This window comes from Oryzias latipes, chromosome 2, assembly GCF_053564925.1.
Source record: "Oryzias latipes strain Hd-rR chromosome 2, Olatipes_Hd-rR_3.1".
NCBI lineage: Eukaryota > Metazoa > Chordata > Actinopteri > Beloniformes > Adrianichthyidae > Oryzias > Oryzias latipes.
The window spans coordinates 42,035,914-42,053,954 of NC_136238.1; the positions used below are offsets into that span (position 1 = coordinate 42,035,914).

The 18,041-nt window shown below is 42.1% G+C and overlaps 1 protein-coding gene across 1 annotated transcript in view; it reads left to right on the top strand.

Moving 5' to 3' along the window:
* The window catches only part of LOC110014466 (NACHT, LRR and PYD domains-containing protein 3-like), a 63,306-nt gene extending 45,486 nt beyond the window's left edge, over positions 1-17,820 (top strand). Inside the window, exons 10-11 of the mRNA XM_078939543.1 lie at positions 14,127-14,300; positions 14,617-17,820. Of these exons, the coding sequence (XP_078795669.1) occupies positions 14,127-14,300; positions 14,617-14,626 (184 nt within the window). The 3' untranslated portion in view covers positions 14,627-17,820. The remainder of the gene's footprint in view (positions 1-14,126; positions 14,301-14,616) is intronic.
* The last annotated feature ends 221 nt before the right edge of the window (positions 17,821-18,041 follow it).

Consider the following 18,041-nt stretch of genomic DNA (forward strand, 5'->3'; position numbering starts at 1 on the left):
CTTTATCAAAAGTGGGCAGTGAGGGAGGCGGTGGTGCGTAGAGTTGGGCGTGGAAGGCGGGTTGCGTCTGCGGGCCATACAACGCCGCATGCGGCTTTAATTATTATTCTTCTTGCACACTAACGGCGTCTTTGAGCTTAATTTTGACCCCCGCCACATACCCGAAAACTCACCAAAATTGGCACACACCTGGGATAAATTGAAAATGAATTTTCGGCAAAGAGAACGCCACCCCCCCGAAGTCAATGACATCACGGCGAGCGATCCCGTAAAAAAAATGAATGGGCCGAAAATCGCTTATGGGGCCAAAAAAAAATATTTTGAAATACAGTTACGAAACCAAAACACGCGTGTTGGAGATATCCCAAAGAAGTTATGAAATCATTATGGGATGGCCACACGACCTACGGCTTGGCGGCCATTTTGTGGCGAACTCAGAGAAATGGCGATTTTCGTGTTTTTTGACAATATGGGAAAACTACACTTTTGTTCAAGCGATTTTCACGAAATTTCATACACATGCCACAAACACGATTCTACAACTACCAAAGAAGTTTTGTTGACCTTTGACCTTGGGAAGGGGCGGCCATCTTGAATTTTCATAAAAAAGCACCTTTATTGACGGATACAAACGAAAACTCGTCCTAGGGATTTTTATCGATCTTTTTGAAACTTCTCGGGCATCAATGGCAAGCTACTGTGGACAAAATGTTGGAATTAGAAGTTGTAGAATTTGAAACGCGTGCGCGTGGCGAATTCGCAACCGTCGCCATTTTAGCTAGCTCGCACATATTTTATCGGAATAGCCTGAAACTGAAATATGCGATACCCTGGCCCACACTGAACAAAACGATGTCACGCACGACAAAATCGATAAAGGAATGTGGCCGTGGTAAACAAAAAACCGTCGCAAAAAAAAGTGCTGACTCGGCTAAAAAAATTTTTTTCGGATTTTATTTTTAAGAATCGGCTAACGAAACTCAGATAACTTTGTCGGGTATATCCAAAGAAAGTTTTGAAATCATTACGTGATGGCGACACGACCTACGGTTTGGCGGCCATTTTGTGCCAAAATCTACCATTTTGCGTTTTTCGCGTTTTTACACAATATGGAAAAATGAACTTTTTTTCGAGCGATTTTGACGAAATTTGACTCGCATGTCCCTAGCGTAAGTGTATAATCACCTCTGGAGTTTCGTCGACCTTTGACCTCGGGAAAAGGCGGCCATCTTGAATTTTCTATAAAAAACACCTTTACCACCGGATTCAAACGTAAACTTGTCGTTGGAATTTTCATCAATCATCTCGAAACTTTTTGGGCATCAATGGCAAGCTACTGTGGAAAAAATGTTGGAATTAGAAGTTGTAGATTTTGAACGGCGTGTGCGTGGCAAGCTAGCAAAGTGGCGCACTGTTATAACTCTCATGCATTTCAATACAATACAGTGAAAATTGAATGCATGCGCTCATGCCTGAAACAGATTACATTGAAAAACACTGGATATGGACATATAAGGAATGTGGGCGTGGTTAGCATAAAACCACTGTTGCTAAGGACGACAAAAAGTTTACTTTTACCGATTTGTCCGAAACTGACGTCAATCTGTTCGTCCTCCCGAGGGGACCAAAACATAAAATGGTTGCTATGGAGATAAAATCAAAAGAAAAGCCGCCATTTTGGAAAAAGTGTTTTTTTTAGCAACTTATGACATATAACTCTTACCAATGGAGGAATTTGTTTTTCTGAGTCAGTTGATGATGCTGATCGCTAAACTAGCACTTTTAGCTAAGTTAGCATAGCTAGCATAGTTAGCATAATTAGCATTTTAGGTAATGTGTTTTTCTGAGTCAGTTGATGATGCTGATCGCTATGCTAGCACTTTTAGCCACATTAGCATAGCTAGCATAGTTAGCATAATTAGCATTTTAGGTAATGTGTTTTTCTGAGTCAGTTGATGATGCTGATCGCTATGCTAGCACTTTTAGCCACATTAGCATAGTTAGCATAATTAGCATTTTAGGTAATGTGTTTTTCTGAGTCAGTTGATGATGCTGATCGCTATGCTAGCACTATTAGCCACATTAGCATAGCTAGCATAGTTAGCATAAGTAGCATTTTAGGTAATGTGTTTTTCTGAGTCAGTTGATGATGCTGATCGCTATGCTAGCACTTTTAGCCACATTAGCATAGCTAACATAGTTAGCATAATTAGCATATGCAGTTTTGACTAGCCTTCATCAAAAGTGGGCGGTGAGGGCGGTGAGGGCGGTGAGGGCGGTGAGGGCGGTGAGGGCGGTGAGGGCGGTGGTGCGTAGAATTGGGCGTGGAAGGCGGGTTGCGTCTGCGGGCCATACAACGCCGCTTGCGGCTTTAATTATTCTTCTTCTTTCTAACGGATACTTTGAGCTCAAATTTGACCCCCGCCACATACCCGAAAACTCACCAAAATTGGCACACATCTGGGATAAATTGAAAATGAATTTTCGGCAAAGAGAACGTCACCCCCCCCACGACGATGACATCACGGCGAGCGTTCCCGTAAAAAAAATGAATGGGCCGAAAATCGCTTATGGGGCCAAAAAAAAATATTTTGAAATACAGTAACGAAACCAAAACACGCGTGTTGGAAATATCCCAAAGAAGTTATAAAATTATTATGGGATGGCCACACGACCTACGGCTTGGCGGCCATTTTGTGGCGAACTCAGAGAAATGGCGATATTCGTGTTTTTTCACAATATGGGAAAATGACACTTTTGTTCAAGCGATTTTTACGAAATTGAATACACATGCCACAAACACGATTCTACAACTACCAGAGAAGTTTTGTTGACCTTTGACCTTGGGAAGGGGCGGCCATCTTGAATTTTCAAAAAAAAGCACCTTTAGTAAGGTATTCAAACGAAAACTCGTCCTAGGAATTTTCATCGATCTTTTTGAAACTTCTTGTGCATCAATGGCAATCAATTGTGGACAAAATGTTGGAATTAGAAGTTGTAGATTTTGAAACGCGTGCGCGTGGCGAATTCGCAACTGTCGCCATTTTAGCTAGCTTGCACATATTTTATCGGAATGTCGTGAAAATGAAATATACGATTCCCTGGCCCACACTGAACAAAACGATGTCAGATACGACAAAATCGATAAAGGAATGTGGCCGTGGTAAGCAAAAAACGATCGCAAAAAAAAGTGCTGACTCGGCTAAAAAAAAAAAATTTCGGATTTTTTTTTTAAGAATCAGCTAGCGAAAGCCAGATAACTTTGTCGGGTATATCCAAACAAAGTTTTAAAATCATTACGTGATGGCGACACGACCTACGGTTTGGCGGCCATTTTGTGCCAAAATCTGCCATTTTGCGTTTTTCGCGTTTTTACACAATATGGAAAAATGAACTTTTTTTCGAGCGATTTTCACGAAATTTGACTCGCATGTCCATACCATAAGTCTACAATTACCTCTGGAGTTTCGTCGACTTTTGACCTCGGGAAAAGGCGGCCATCTTGAATTTTCTATAAAAAACTCCTTTGCCATTGGATTCAAACGTAAACTTGTCGTTGGAATTTTTATCGATCGTTGCGAAACTTTTTGGCCATCAATGGCAAGCTACTGTTGAAAAAATGTTGGAATTAGAAGTTGTAGATTTTGAACGGCGTGCGCGTGGCGAGCTAGCAAAGTGGCGCAGTGTTATAACTCCCATGCATTTCAATACAATACAGTGAAAATTGAATGCATGCATTCATGCCTGAAACTGAATACATTGAAAAACACTGGATATGGACATATAAGGAATGTGGGCGTGGTTAGCATAAAACCACTGTTGCTAAGGACGACAAAAAGTTTACTTCTACCGATTTGTCCGAAACTGACGTCAATCTGTTCGTCCTCCCGAGGGGACAAAAACATAAAATGGTTGCTATGGAGATAAAATCAACAGAAAAGCCGCCATTTTGGAAAAAGTGGGTTTTTTAGCAACTTATGACATATAACTCTTACCAATGGAGGAATGTGATTTTCTGAGTCAGTTGATGATGCGGATCGCTATGCTAGCACTTTTAGCTATGTTAGCATAGCTAGCATAGTTAGCAAAATTAGCATTTTACGTAATGTGTTTTTCTGAGTCAGTTGATGATGTTGATCGCTATGCTAGCACTTTTAGCTATGTTAGCATAACTAGCATAGTTAGCATATTTAGCATTTTAGGTAATGTGTTTTTCTGAGTCAGTTAATGATGCTGATCGCTATGCTAGCACTTTTAGCCACATTAGCATAGCTAGCATTGTTAGCATAATTAGCATTTTAGGTAATATGTTTTTGTGAGTCAGTTGATGACGCTGATCGCTATGCTAGCACTTTTAGCTATGTTAGCATAACTAGCATAGTTAGCATAATTAGCATTTTAGGTAATGTGTTTTTCTGAGTCAGTTGATGATGCTGATCGCTATGCTAGCACTTTTAGCCACATTAGCATAACTAGCATAGTTAGCATAATTAGCATTTTAGGTAATGTATTTATATGAGTCCATTGATGATGCTGATTGCAATGCTAGCACTTTAAGCCACATTAGCGTAGCTAGCATAGTTAGCATAATTAGCATTTTAAATAATGTGTTTTTCTGAGTTAGTTGATGATGCTGATCGCAATGCTAGCACTTTTAGCCACACTAGCATAGTTAGCATTGTTAGCATAATTAGCAAATCCAGCCTTGACTAGCTTTTAATTTGCGGGCTGTGAGGGCGGTGAGGTCAGCGGTGGTGCGTAGAGTTGGGCGTGGAGGCGGGTTGCGTCTGCGGGCCATACAACGCCGCTTGCGGCTTTAATTATTATTCTTCTTGCACACTAACGGCGTCTTTGAGCTTAATTTTGACGCCCGCCACATACCCGAAAACTCACCAAAATTGGCACACATCTGGGATAAATTGAAAATGAATTTTCGGCAAAGAGAACGTCACCCCCCCGAAGTCGATGACATCACAGCGAGCGTTCCCGTAAAAAAAATGAATGGGCCGAAAATCGCTTATGGGGCCAAAAAAAAATATTTCAAATTAGAGCAACGAAACCAAAACACGTGTGTTGGAGATATCCCAAAGAAGTTCTGAAATCATTATGGGATGGCCACACGACCTACGGCTTGGCGGCCATTTTGTGGCGAACTCAGAGAAATGGCGATTTTCGTGTTTTTTCACAATATGGGAAAACGACACTTTTGTTCAAGCGATTTTCACGAAATTGCACACACATGCCACAAACACGATTCTACAACTACGAAAGAAGTTTTGTTGACCTTTGACCTTGGCAAGGGGCGGCCATCTTGAATTTTCATAAAAAAGCACCTTTAGTAACGGATACAAACGAAAACTCGTCCTAGGGATTTTTATCAATCTTTTTGAAACTTCTCGGGCATCAATGGCAAGCTACTGTGGACAAAATGTTGGAATTAGAAGTTGTAGAATTTGAAACGCGTGCGCGTGGCGAATTCGCAACCGTCGCCATTTTAGCTAGCTCGCACATATTTTATCGGAATAGCCTGAAACTGAAATATGCGATACCCTGGCCCACACTGAACAAAACGATATCGCATACGACAAAATCGATAAAGGAATGTGGCCGTGGTAAACAAAAAACGATCGCAAAAAAAAGTGCTGACTCGGCAAAAAAAAAAAGAAATCGGATTTTTTTTTTAAGAATCGGCTAACGAAACCCAGATAACTTTGTCGGGTATATCCAAAGAAAGTTTTGAAATCATTACGTGATGGCGACACGACCTACGGTTTGGCGGCCATTTTGTGCCAAAATCTGCCATTTTGAGTTTTTCGCGATTTTACACAATATGGAAAAATGAACTTTTTTTCGAGCGATTTTGACGATATTTGACTCGCATGTCCCTAGCGTAAGTCTACAATCACCTTTGGAGTTTCGTCGACCTTTGACCTCGGGAAAAGGCGGCCATCTTGAATTTTATATAAAAAACACCTTTACCACCAGATTCAAACGTAAACTTGTCGTTGGAATTTTCATCGATTGTCTCGAAACTTTTTGGGCATCAATGGCAGGCTACTGTGGAAAAAATGTTGGAATTAGAAGTTGTAGATTTTGAACGGCGTGCGTGTGGCAAGCTAGCAAAGTGGCGCACTGTTATAACTCCCATGCATTTCAATACAATACAGTGAAAATTGAATGCATGCATCCATGCCTGAAACTGAATACATTGAAAAAGACTGGAAATGGACATAAAAGGAATGTGGGCGTGGTTAGCATAAAACCACTGTTGCTAAGGACGACAAAAAGTTTACTTTTACCGATATGTCCGAAACTGACGTCAATCTGTTCGTCTTCTCAAGGGGAACAAAACATAAAATGGTTGCTATGGAGATAAAATAAACAAAAAAGCCGCCATTTTGAAAAAAGTGGGTTTTTTTTATCAACTTATGGCATATAGCTCTCACCTATGGAGGAATGTGTTTTTCTGAGTCAGTTGATGATGCCGATCGCTATGCTAGCACTTTTAGCTACATTAGCATAGCTAGCATAGTTAGCATAATTAGCATTTTAGGTAATGTGTTTTTCTGAGTCAGTTGATGATGCCGATCGCTATGCTAGCACTTTTAGCTACATTAGCATAGCTAGCATAGTTAGCATAATTAGCATTTTAGGTAATGTGTTTTTCTGAGTCAGTTGATGATGCTGATCGCAATGCTAGCATTTTTAGCCACATTAGCATAGCTAGCATAGTTAGCATAGTTAGCATTTTAGGTAATGTGTTTTTCTGAGAGAGTTGATTATGGTAATCGCTATGCTAGGACTTTTAGTCACATTAGCATAGTTAGCATAGTTAGCAATATTAACAAATCCAGCCTTGACTATCTTTTAATTTGTGGGCGGTGAGGGCGGTGAAGGGCGGAGAAAGCCGCGGCGTTGCGTAGAATTGGGCGTGGAATGCGGGTTGCGTCTGCGGGCCATACAACGCCGCTTGCGGCTTTAATTATTATTTTTTTTATTACGTTTCTTCTTTCTTACGGATCCGTTGAGCTCAAATTTGACCCCCGCCACATACCCGAAAACTCACCAAAATTGGCACACATCTGGGATAAATTGAAAATGAATTTTTGACAAAGAGAACGTCACCCCCCCGAAGTCGATGACATCACAGCGAGCGTTCCCGTAAAAAAAATGAATGGGCCGAAAATCGCTTATGGGGCCAAAAAAAAATATTTCGGAATACAGTTACGAAACCAAAACACGCGTGTTGGAGATATCCCCAAGAAGTTTTGAAATCATTATGGGATGGCCACACGACCTACGGCTTGGCAGCCATTTTGTGGCGAACTCTGAGAAATGGCGATTTTTGTGTTTTTTGACAATATGGTAAAACAACACTTTTGTTCAAGCGATTTTCACGAAATCGGACACACATGCCACTAGCAGGATTCTACAATAACCAAAGAAGTTTCGTTGACCTTTGACCTTGGCAAGGGGCGGCCATCTTGAATTTTCATAAAAAAGCACTTTTAGTAACGGATACAAACGAAAACTCGTCTTAGGGATTTTTTCCGAGCTTTTTGAAACTTCTCGGGCATCAATGGCAAGCTACTGTGGACAAAATGTTGGAATTAGAAGTTGTAGAATTTGAAACGCGTGCGCGTGGCGAATTCGGAACCGTCGCCATTTAAGCTAGCACGCACATATTTTATCGGAATGTCGTGAAAATGAAATATACGATTCCCTGGCCCACACTGAACAAAACGATGTCAGATACGACAAAATCGATAAAGGAATGTGGCCGTGGTAAACAAAAAACCGTCGCAAAAAAAAGTGCTGACTCGGCAAAAAAAACATTTTTCGGATTTTATTTTTAGGAATCGGCTAACGAAACCCAGATAACTTTGTCGGGTATATCCAAACAAAGTTTTGAAATCATTACGTGATGGCGACACGACCTACGGTTTGGCGGCCATTTTGTGCCAAAATCTGCCATTTTGAGTTTTTCGCGTTTTTACACAATATGGAAAAATGAACTTTTTTTCGAGCGATTTTCACGAAATTTGACTCGCATGTCCCTAGCGTAAGTCTACAATCACCTTTGGAGTTTCGTCGACCCTTGACCTCGGGAAAAGGCGGCCATCTTGAATTTTCTATAAAAAACACATTAACCACCAGATTCAAACGTAAACTTGTCGTTGGAATTTTCTTCGATCGTCTCAAAACTTTTTGGGCATCAATGGCAAGCTACTGTGTAAAAAATGTTGGAATTAGAAGTTGTAGATTTTGAACGGCGTGCGCGTGGCAAGCTAGCAAAGTGGCGCACTGTTATAACTCCCATGCATTTCAATACAATACAGTGAAAATTGAATGCATGCATTAATGCCTGAAACTGAATACATTGAAAAACACTGGATATGGACATATAAGGAATGTGGGCGTGGTTAGCATAAAACCACTGTTGCTAAGGACGACAAAAAGTTTACTTTTACCGATTTGTCCGAAACTGACGTCAATCTGTTCGTCCTCCCGAGGGGACCAAAACATAAAATGGTTGCTATGGAGATAAAATCAACAGAAAAGCCGCCATTTTGGAAAAAGTGGGCTTTTCAGCAATTTATGACATATAACTCTCACCAATGGAGGAATGTGTTTTTCTGAGTCAGTTGATGATGCTGATCGCTATGCTAGCAATTTTAGCCACATTAGCATAGCTAGCATAGTTAGCATAATTAGCATTTTAGGAAATGTGTTTTTTTGAGTCAGTTGATGATGCTGATCGCTATGCTAGCACTTTTAGCTATGTTAGCATAGCTAGCATAGTTAGCATAATTAGCATTTTAGGTAATGTGTTTTTCTGAGTCAGTTGAAGATGCTGATTGCTATGCTAGCACTTTTAGCCACATTAGCATAGTTAGCATAGTTAGCATAATTAGCATTTTAGGTAATGTGTTTTTCTGAGTCAGTTGATGATGCTGATCGCTATGCTAGCACTTTTAGCCACATTAGCATAGCTAGCATAGTTAGCATAATTAGCATTTTAGGAAATGTGTTTTTTTAAGTCAGTTGATGATGCTAATCGCAATGCTAGCTCATTTAGGCACATTAGCATAGTTAGCATAGTTAGCATTATGAGCAAATCCAGCCTTGATTAGCTTTTAATTTGTGGGCGGTGAGGGCGGAGAGGGCCGCGGTAGTGCGTAGAGTTGGGCGTGGAAGGCGGGTTGCGTCTGCGGGCCATACAACGCCGCTTGCGGCTTTAATTTATTTTATTTCCTGTTTTTTCCCCCCCTTTTATTTGATGGATTCCTTTAAAGTGGGCAGCTTGAATGTTAATGGTGCCAGAGAACCCTTGAAAAGAGCCCTGCTCTTTGAGACCATGAGGGCCAAACACCTGGATGTTTTATTTCTTCAGGAGACCCACAGTGATCCCAGTCTAGAGGTGAACTGGAACAGAGAGTGGGATGGTGAGGTTCTTCTGAGCCATCTCACCTCAGCTAGTGGAGGGGTGGGTTTTTTGTTCTCCAGGAGGTTTACTCCAATTTCTACGGAGGTGGAACATTTGGTTGCAGGAAGGGTTTTACTGGTCAGAGCGGTGTTTGAGCGTTTTGCTGTGCTTTTAGTAAATGTTTATGCTCCGACTGTTGGTGCTGAGAGGAAGAGTTTTTTTGCACGACTCAGTGTAAAACTGGATAGCTGTAGTTCGGAGGATTTTTTATTCTTGGGGGGGGATTTTAATTGTACTGAAAATGAGCTTTTGGATCGCAACCACACAGAGCCTCATCCGGCCTCACAGCGCGCTTTGGGGCAGCTGGTCTGCTCTCATAGCCTGGTGGACGTATGGAGAAGGATGCATGCAGACTGCCGGCAATACACTTGGTCCCGCATGTATGAGAGCCGGTTGACACTCGCCCGTCTTGATCGTTTTTATTGTTTTAAGCACCATTTTAATGTTTTTAAGTCCTGTAATATCTTTCCTGCTGCTTTTACTGACCATTCTCTTGTGGTTTGTGTCTTTTATGTGAAGGATTTTACGCCTAAAAGTGCATATTGGCATTTTAATTCAGTTTTAACGTTTGATGCTGGTTTTAAAGATATTTTAAGTTTCTTTTGGACTCAGTTCCGACAAAAGAAACATGATTTTAGTTCTCTTGGGCAATGGTGGGACCGTGGTAAGATTGAAATTAAGCTTTTGTGCCAGCAGTACACTCTCAACGTTACGCGTGATTACTGTCGATTTATTGGAGACTTGGAGACTGATATTGTGGGCTTGGAGTCTTTGAGTGAGTCCACTCAAAATCAGGGGCATATTGAGCTCCTAAAAGCAAAACGGTTGACTTTGGAGCGCCTGCTGGACTCTAAAGTTCAGGGGGCCTTGGTTCGGTCTCGGTTTCAGGATGTTTCTGAAATGGATGCTCCCTCTAGCTTCTTTTTTGGTCTGGAGAAGAAGCATGGACAGATGAAGGTGATGCACTCCTTGCTGTCCGACACCGGAGAGGAGTTGCTTGGACCTGACCAGATCAGACAGAGGGCTGTGGACTTTTATTCCTCGCTCTACGCCAGTGAGTGTGATGATGATGACGGCCTGTTGGATGAGTTCTGCAGTGGACTGCCTCATGTCGCCGAGGAGATGAACTCTCAGTTGGACCGGCCTCTCCAGCTTCCTGAACTGTCTGCTGCCCTTCAGAGCATGAAGGGCCGGAAGGCCCCTGGGATTGATGGCCTCACTGTGGAGTTTTACAAAGCTTTCTGGGACATCCTTGCTCCTGACATCTTGGAGGTTTTCAATGACTGTTTGTTCTCTGGTGCTCTACCGACGTCCTGTCGCAGAGCTGTTGTTGCTCTCTTGCCAAAGAAAGGGAACCTTCAAGAAATTAAGAACTGGCGACCCGTTTCTCTGCTGTGCGTGGACTACAAAATTTTATCCAGGACCTTCTCCAATAGGCTGAGGGATGCTATGGAGCAGATCATCCACCGGGACCAGACCTACTGTGTCCGAGGTAGACTCATGGTCGACAATGTCTTTTTAATTCGAGATGTTTTGGAGGTCTCTGAGCTTTTGGGCGAACGAACAGGTCTGATTTCTCTGGACCAGGAAAAGGCTTTTGACCGCGTTGAACACAGCTTCCTTTGGAAAGTTATGGAGAAGTTTGGATTCTGCGCTGGTTTCATTGCCAAAATCAGAGTATTTTACGCCGAGGCTGAGAGTGTGCTGAAGGTGAACGGCAGTCTGTGTGCTCCTTTTAGGGTGGGTCGGGGCATACGGCAGGGCTGTGCTCTGTCTGGCATGCTCTACGCTCTCTCCCTGGAGCCCCTCCTCCATAAGATCCGTGCAAGTATTGAGGGTCTGTGTTTGCCTGGTTTCCGGGGGAACATTGTTTTATCAGCTTATGCTGATGATGTGATTGTTTTTGTTCAAAATCAGGCAGACGTGAATGTGTTGGTAGATGCAATACATGCATTTTCTAAGTTGTCATCTGCTAGGGTTAACTGGCACAAGACTGAGGCCCTTGCTGTGGGAAAGTGGCAGGACGCTCTCCCGACTCTCCCATCCAATGTGATATGGAGGACGGATGGTTTGAAGTACCTGGGGGTTTTTCTTGGTGGTCCTGTCACGGAAAAAAAGAACTGGGTGGATGTTGTCCATAAACTGGAGGGGAAGTTGAACAAATGGCGATGGCTGCTTCCCCAGATGTCTTTTAGGGGGAGAGTATTGGTTATTAATAACCTTGTTGCTTCCCTGCTTTGGCACAGGCTGATGTGTTTGGACCCCCCTTCCGGGTTACTGTCTCAGATTCAGTCCAAACTTGTCAATTTCTTCTGGGACAGTCTACACTGGGTGCCACAGGGAGTGTTATTTCTTCCCCGGGAGGAGGGGGGACAGGGCCTAGTACATCTGGCCAGCAGAACAGCCACCTTCAGGATCCAGTTCCTGCAACGTTTTTTGACTGGGCCGACGGACTTAATGTGGAGGGAGCTGGCTAGCTGCATTTTGAGGCGTGTGAATGGTTTGGGGCTGGATGATGCTCTGTTTTTAATGGACACCAAATTTTTAGATGTACGTGGGGTGCCTCCTTTTTATCAGGGTGTTTTTAAGTCCTGGCACCTTTTTAATGTTGTCAAACGAAAAAACTCTCCCTCTCTTTGTTGGCTCTTAAAAGAGCCCTTGATCTTTGGGGCATGGTTGGACATATGCGACGACACCACCCCTGGACTTCAGTTGACCCTTCGAAGGTCTGGAGTTTTGACTCTGGAGCAGCTGGTGACTGCAGCGGGACCCGATCTGTCGGACGTCTCCTCTTTGTGTTCCTCGCTGGGTCTCCGGTCCGCCAGAATGGCACGTCGTCTCCTGGATCGCTGGAGGGACAGGCTGGGTGCTGGGGTGGGGGGACTCCTGGCTGCTTACTGCAATGGGACTACTGCTCTCATCCACGATGAACTTTTTCCAGAGGTGTGGCTGAGCCCTGATCTGGGTGGACTTACCGGACAGCTGCTTCGTCCCTGCAATCCCAACAACCTGACTCTTCCCTGCGCGGACAGAAGAACATTGTATGTTAACTGTGTGAAGGTCTTGAACAAAACTAAGTTGCAGAACCGCCTTCCTAGTGCGTGGACTGGCAAACTGAGTGGAGGCGAGGACGGACCACATTGGAGAGTCCTTTACAAGGCTCCCATACGGAAGAGAACTGGAGACCTCCAATGGAGGATCTTACATGGTGCTATTGCTTCGAACTCTTTTATCTCTGTTCTCAACCCCACTGTTTCTGACTGCTGCCCATTTTGTGGTGTAAGGGAAACCATTTTTCATGTTTTTAGTGAGTGTAAGAGGCTTTCAGGTCTCTTCACTCTTTTAACGTCTGTATTTGCTCTTTTTAATGTGAAGTTTTCCGTTCGTTGTTTTATCTATGGGTCTGGGTACAAGAAAAAAGACAAGGAAAAGTGGCAACTGCTTAATTTTATTGTTGGTGAAGCAAAACTTGCGATTCACGTCAGCAGGAAGCGCAAAATAGCGGGCGAACCTCTGGCTGATGCAGTTCGTGTCTGGCGCTGCAATGTCCGTTCCAGGCTAAAATTAGATTTTTCTTTTTTTAGACTGTCGAACCGTTTGTCTTGTTTTAAAAAGATCTGGTGCTTTGACAATGTTCTATATCGTGTGTCAAATGGTGAAATATGCTTTGCTTCTTTTTTATGTGAGTGATTGGTGTTTTTTCTTGTCTGTGATCCTTGAATAAACTGACGTTTTAAAACTCAAACTCTTTTCTTCCTGCAGCTGCTTGTTTCAAATCGGCCTGCTGACATTTGTGCTCCACAATGTTCTGCTTGCAGCCATCAGCTCTTCTTTGTGTCTTTGCTCCAACAAACTCCATTAAAGCGTGTAAAGGAAGCAGCCGTGCACGCTCACATGCACTCTGAGTCCTGCTGCTGTGTTTCAGCAGATGCAGCTGAGAGTCCAGCGGCTGATGTTTGTGAGCAGACAGTGACAGAGTCCTGCTGCAGCTGGATGCTGCTCTGACAGACACATCCTCCACAAACATCCTCACCTTTTCATCCACAAACATCATCACATCATCCATCAAAGCTCCCAGCAGCTTCTGACTCTTCATTCAGAGCTGAAGTCATGCTTGATCAGGGATCAATGTCCAACATTTGCTGCTGACTCTTCCTCATCACTTCCTTCTTCTCTCTGCTTTGATCTGTTGGAGCTGAAAGTCTCTGCTTGAAGGGCTGCAGCAGAGAAGGACTGGAAGATCATCTCCTGAAAACTGGGAGGAAGACTTTCCAGCATCGTGCTGCTGAAATTCTCCCATGATTCAGTGCTGTTTGGAGAAGAGCTGAGCAGAAAGAGGAAGTGGACTTTTTCTGCTGTTGCTGCAGAAACATCAGTTGGTTTGGATGCAGCCACAGGCTGATGTTTGACTTTCACACATCTGGACTTCTTTCCTGAAGCAGCTGCATGTTGTCCTGAATGTTCCTGAATGTTCTTCTTCTCTGCTTCTGCTGGACTCTTCTGATCTGCTGCTGTTGCTTCACATCTTTGGACTTTTTCTAAACTTTCTGATCTTCTTCAGCTCTGAACTCTTTAGAAGAAGTGAAGGATGAAAAACATGAACTTTGTCTTTAAACTCAACTCTCTGTTCTGGATTCAGGTTCAGGAACTGCAGTTTGTCAAAGATCAGCTGTGCTGCTCTGGTCTCAGCTCTGAAGTTCAACCCGTTCCACCTGACAGAACTGGACCTGAGGAACAACTACCTTCAGGATTTAGATGTTGACCAGCTCCAGGATCTGGTGGAGAGTCCAAACTCCAAACTGCAGACTCTGAGGTCAGTAGAGGGTTGGAGTCAGTCCAGCTGCTTCCAGATGTTTGGTCCTAAAGTTAGTCTGAGAGCAAAGATGCAGAGTTTCCTGTGAAGCTGCAGCTTCTCAGTGAAGCTCTGAGGAGAATGATGACAGGCTTCAGGACAACAGTCAGCTAATCAGAGCAGCAGAAGCTCCAACAGGTGAAGATGACAGGAAGCTGCTGCTCTGAACAGGACTGAAGCTCCTGCTGCTCTTTCTGCTGCTGTGCTGCATCACTGACTGACAGACCAGCATCAGGAGACACTCCTTCATCTCTGTCTCTCTGCTTTCTCTCTGTAGGTGGGACTAAAGAGTCTGATGTTCCTCCTGGAGGAGCAGAGAGGAGCAGCAGCAGCAGCTGGTCTGCAGAGATGTTGTGACTGGACGGTGTTCCTGGGAGGTGGAGAGCAGAGTGATGGAGGAATCAGAGGAAGTGGAGATGAGTGTCAGAGCTGCAGCAGGAACTGATCTGAGATCAGCTCCACTGTCTCTCTCAGCATCAAGTGGACAGTTATTGTGCTGCAGCTCCCCCAGTGGACTGATGGAGAACTGCACTTCCTCTTCTCATTCTAATTTGGATCTGAAACGTCACTATGGGGGGAAATTATATGGAGAGAAATTAGACTCAATCGGATTTGTGCGTGCGTAATTCTTGATTTGTGCGTAAATTAGGATTTGTGCATGCATATTCTTGCTTTGTGCGTGCGTAAATTAGGATTTGTGCATAAATTTGGATTTGTGCGTGATTTGTTACTCACATAATACGTTTTGTGTATAAGTTAAAAAAATATAAAATGAAAAAAATACAAAATGCAATTTACGTATGCACATATTAAGATTACAACAGCTTGAAACTACTTACACACACACATCTTTAAAAAACACGCACAAATCCCTTGTTACGCACACACGAAGCCAAAGTTACGCACGGATCTACCGTGAGACTGTTTTCACGTCTCACAAATTCGTCCGTAAGTGCTGCGTTTAAATACCAGTGGAATGCTCGGTCATTAGAATTTTCCTATCAGCCTTCCCTTCTAAACGTATCCAGACAACGACTCAATCAATACATGAAGACAGTAGATGTTAGTGTTGAACATAGAGGCTACTTACTTCGGGGCGCTGACCACCGAGATGGGCCGCCATTCTTCCCGTGACTCTCTCAGTCTGACTGCCTTTGATTTTTCCGGAAGAAAAAAACAGTGCCCCCTACTGGTCGTTCCTGTTACGCATTTTGTATCAATTCGGTGTCTCTGAGAATAATATACTTTTAATATATATATTAGCGTTTAAAAGTGAACGTCATATTCTCAGATAATAATTTTTATTTTCCTTTAAAGTTTTTTTAAGCCCTGCTACACCCACTGAAGGAAATACGCTTAGAAGGGAAGGCTGATTCTAATGACCGAGCATTCCACTGGTATTTAAATGCAGCACTTATGGACGAATTTGTGAGACGTGAAAACAGTCTCACGGTAGATCCGTGCGTAACTTTGGCTTCGTGTGTGCGTAACAAGGGATTCGTGCGTGTTTTTTAAAGATGTGTGTGTGTAAGTAGTTTCAAACTGTTGTAATCTTAATTTGTGCATACGTAAATGGCATTTTGTATTTTTTTCATTTTATATTTTTTTAACTTATACACGAAACGTATTATGTGAGTAACAAATCACGCACAAATCCAAATTTATGCACAAATCCTAATTTACACACGCACAAAGCAAGAATATGCATTCACAAATCCTAATTTACGCACAAATCAAGAATTACGCACGCACAAATCCGACTGAGTCTAATTTCTCTCCATAAAATTAGGACCATCTTAAAATGAATGAAAATTTTTATTTTTGAATACAGTTTTAAACTCAAAAGTACTCATTGTAAACTTGAAGGAATTATGGAAAAATTTAAAATAAAATTTAAAATGAAAAAAAGAAATTGTAAAGTTGAAAGAAATATTTAAAACATTTGCAAAATATAAAAATACATTTTTAAACCAAAGAATGTTACCAAATAATAAAAATATCTATGTAATTTCAACTTTTTTCCCAGTTTCTCCCTCTTTTGATTTTTCAGTTTGTGTTTTATCTTCCATTTTCAAGTTTTTGCTGCTTAGCTTACATGGGGGTGGGGCTTTGAGCTCACTGGCTACCAGCACATGATTCCCCATCTGACAGAGGAGACTCCTCACTACACATTTTCCCACTTAAGTGATGATGCTCTACAAAAGTTTGTTACATCAGAGTGGGCTTGGGGGTTGGGGGAGGCACATGAACAGACATCGTTCCAGAGCAGTAAAGTCCTCACATTACCATAACATCCTTGGGAATCATGGAAATGTGTGTCCCGATAGCCAATTAGCTCAAAACCCGCCCATCATGCAAAAATAGGATCCGTCTGGCAGTGAAAATTTGATTGAACCTAAAAACTGAGAATTGAGACCAAAGAGGGAGAGAATGAAAAAAATGTTGAAAATACAAAACATTTTTTGATAACAGGTTTATGTGTCAATTTTCTTTTTAAGCAAGTTTTAAAATTACAATTATTATTTCCAGATTTCTGTTTCTTTCAGCTTTAAAATGTGTAATTTCAAGTTCAAAACTCTTTTCTAAGTTTCTGTTTTTTTTATTCACTTTAAGCTGATCCTAATTTGACCCCATATATTAGTTGGATTCAGATGTTCAGCAGTTCCAGGATCTGGAGAATAACAGATTCTTTTCTAGATCATCACTTTCTTCTTTGATCTACATTTGATGAACAGATGTGAGTTTGGGATGGACCAATCAAGAATTGAGGTAATCATTGATCATACAGAACACTTCTGGATACCATATATCTATGTGGGGGTCAGGGGAAAAACATAGTCAGGCGTTGGATCCTGGTTCTGTCTCTGGACCAGCCAAAGAACCAAAACTCTGGATCACTAGATTTATATCTTAAATACAAAATAACTTTTTTCAGTTCAGTTTTTATCTCTGTTAAGTTTATTAATTTTATGCAATTAAACACTGATACGACTTTGTAACAAGTAAACTAGTAAATAATTGGTAAACTAGCCTGGATCCAGTTAGTTTACATTTTAAAGGTGTTACTAAAAATGTTTCCTCTTGATTCAAAGTAAACCTGAACTGGTTTATCTAAACTGAGGTGGATGTACGCTCTAGCTCTAGTGTAAACACTGCTACAATGTGAAGGGGTTTGTTATGGATTGTTACCTCTCAGGTTGGACACGCCCCTTACCAGGTGCCAGTGGTTGTATTGATGAGAGGGGATCAAATAAAAGAAGAGTTGGACCAGAATTGCAGCTCCAGTCTGCAGTCCAATGGTGGTGACACCAGGCTGGACTCGTGGACTTATTTCAAGAGAGTGAAACTATCACCTTTGTTTTAGGGGAGAGGTGCCATTTCTTTCAATTTGTTTTTCTTGTGTTGCTTTTAGTGGCCAGCATGTAGGTTTGTAACTTTTATTTTGTTTGATCTTAATTAAATCTATTTTCCATGTTTACAAGAGGTGTGTTGTTGTGTTAGCATTGACTCTATGAATTTAAGATGCTTCTACAACAAAATCAATTTATTCTTTATCTCCAGTAGTTTTTGTTTTTTCTCTTTACATCGTTATCGACTGCACAACAGAGCCTTGTGTGGGCGTCACATAGATGCACATTCACACTGTGAACACTGCTGAACTGAAATACACTGAATTATGACAATTTATGTATATTTATAGAC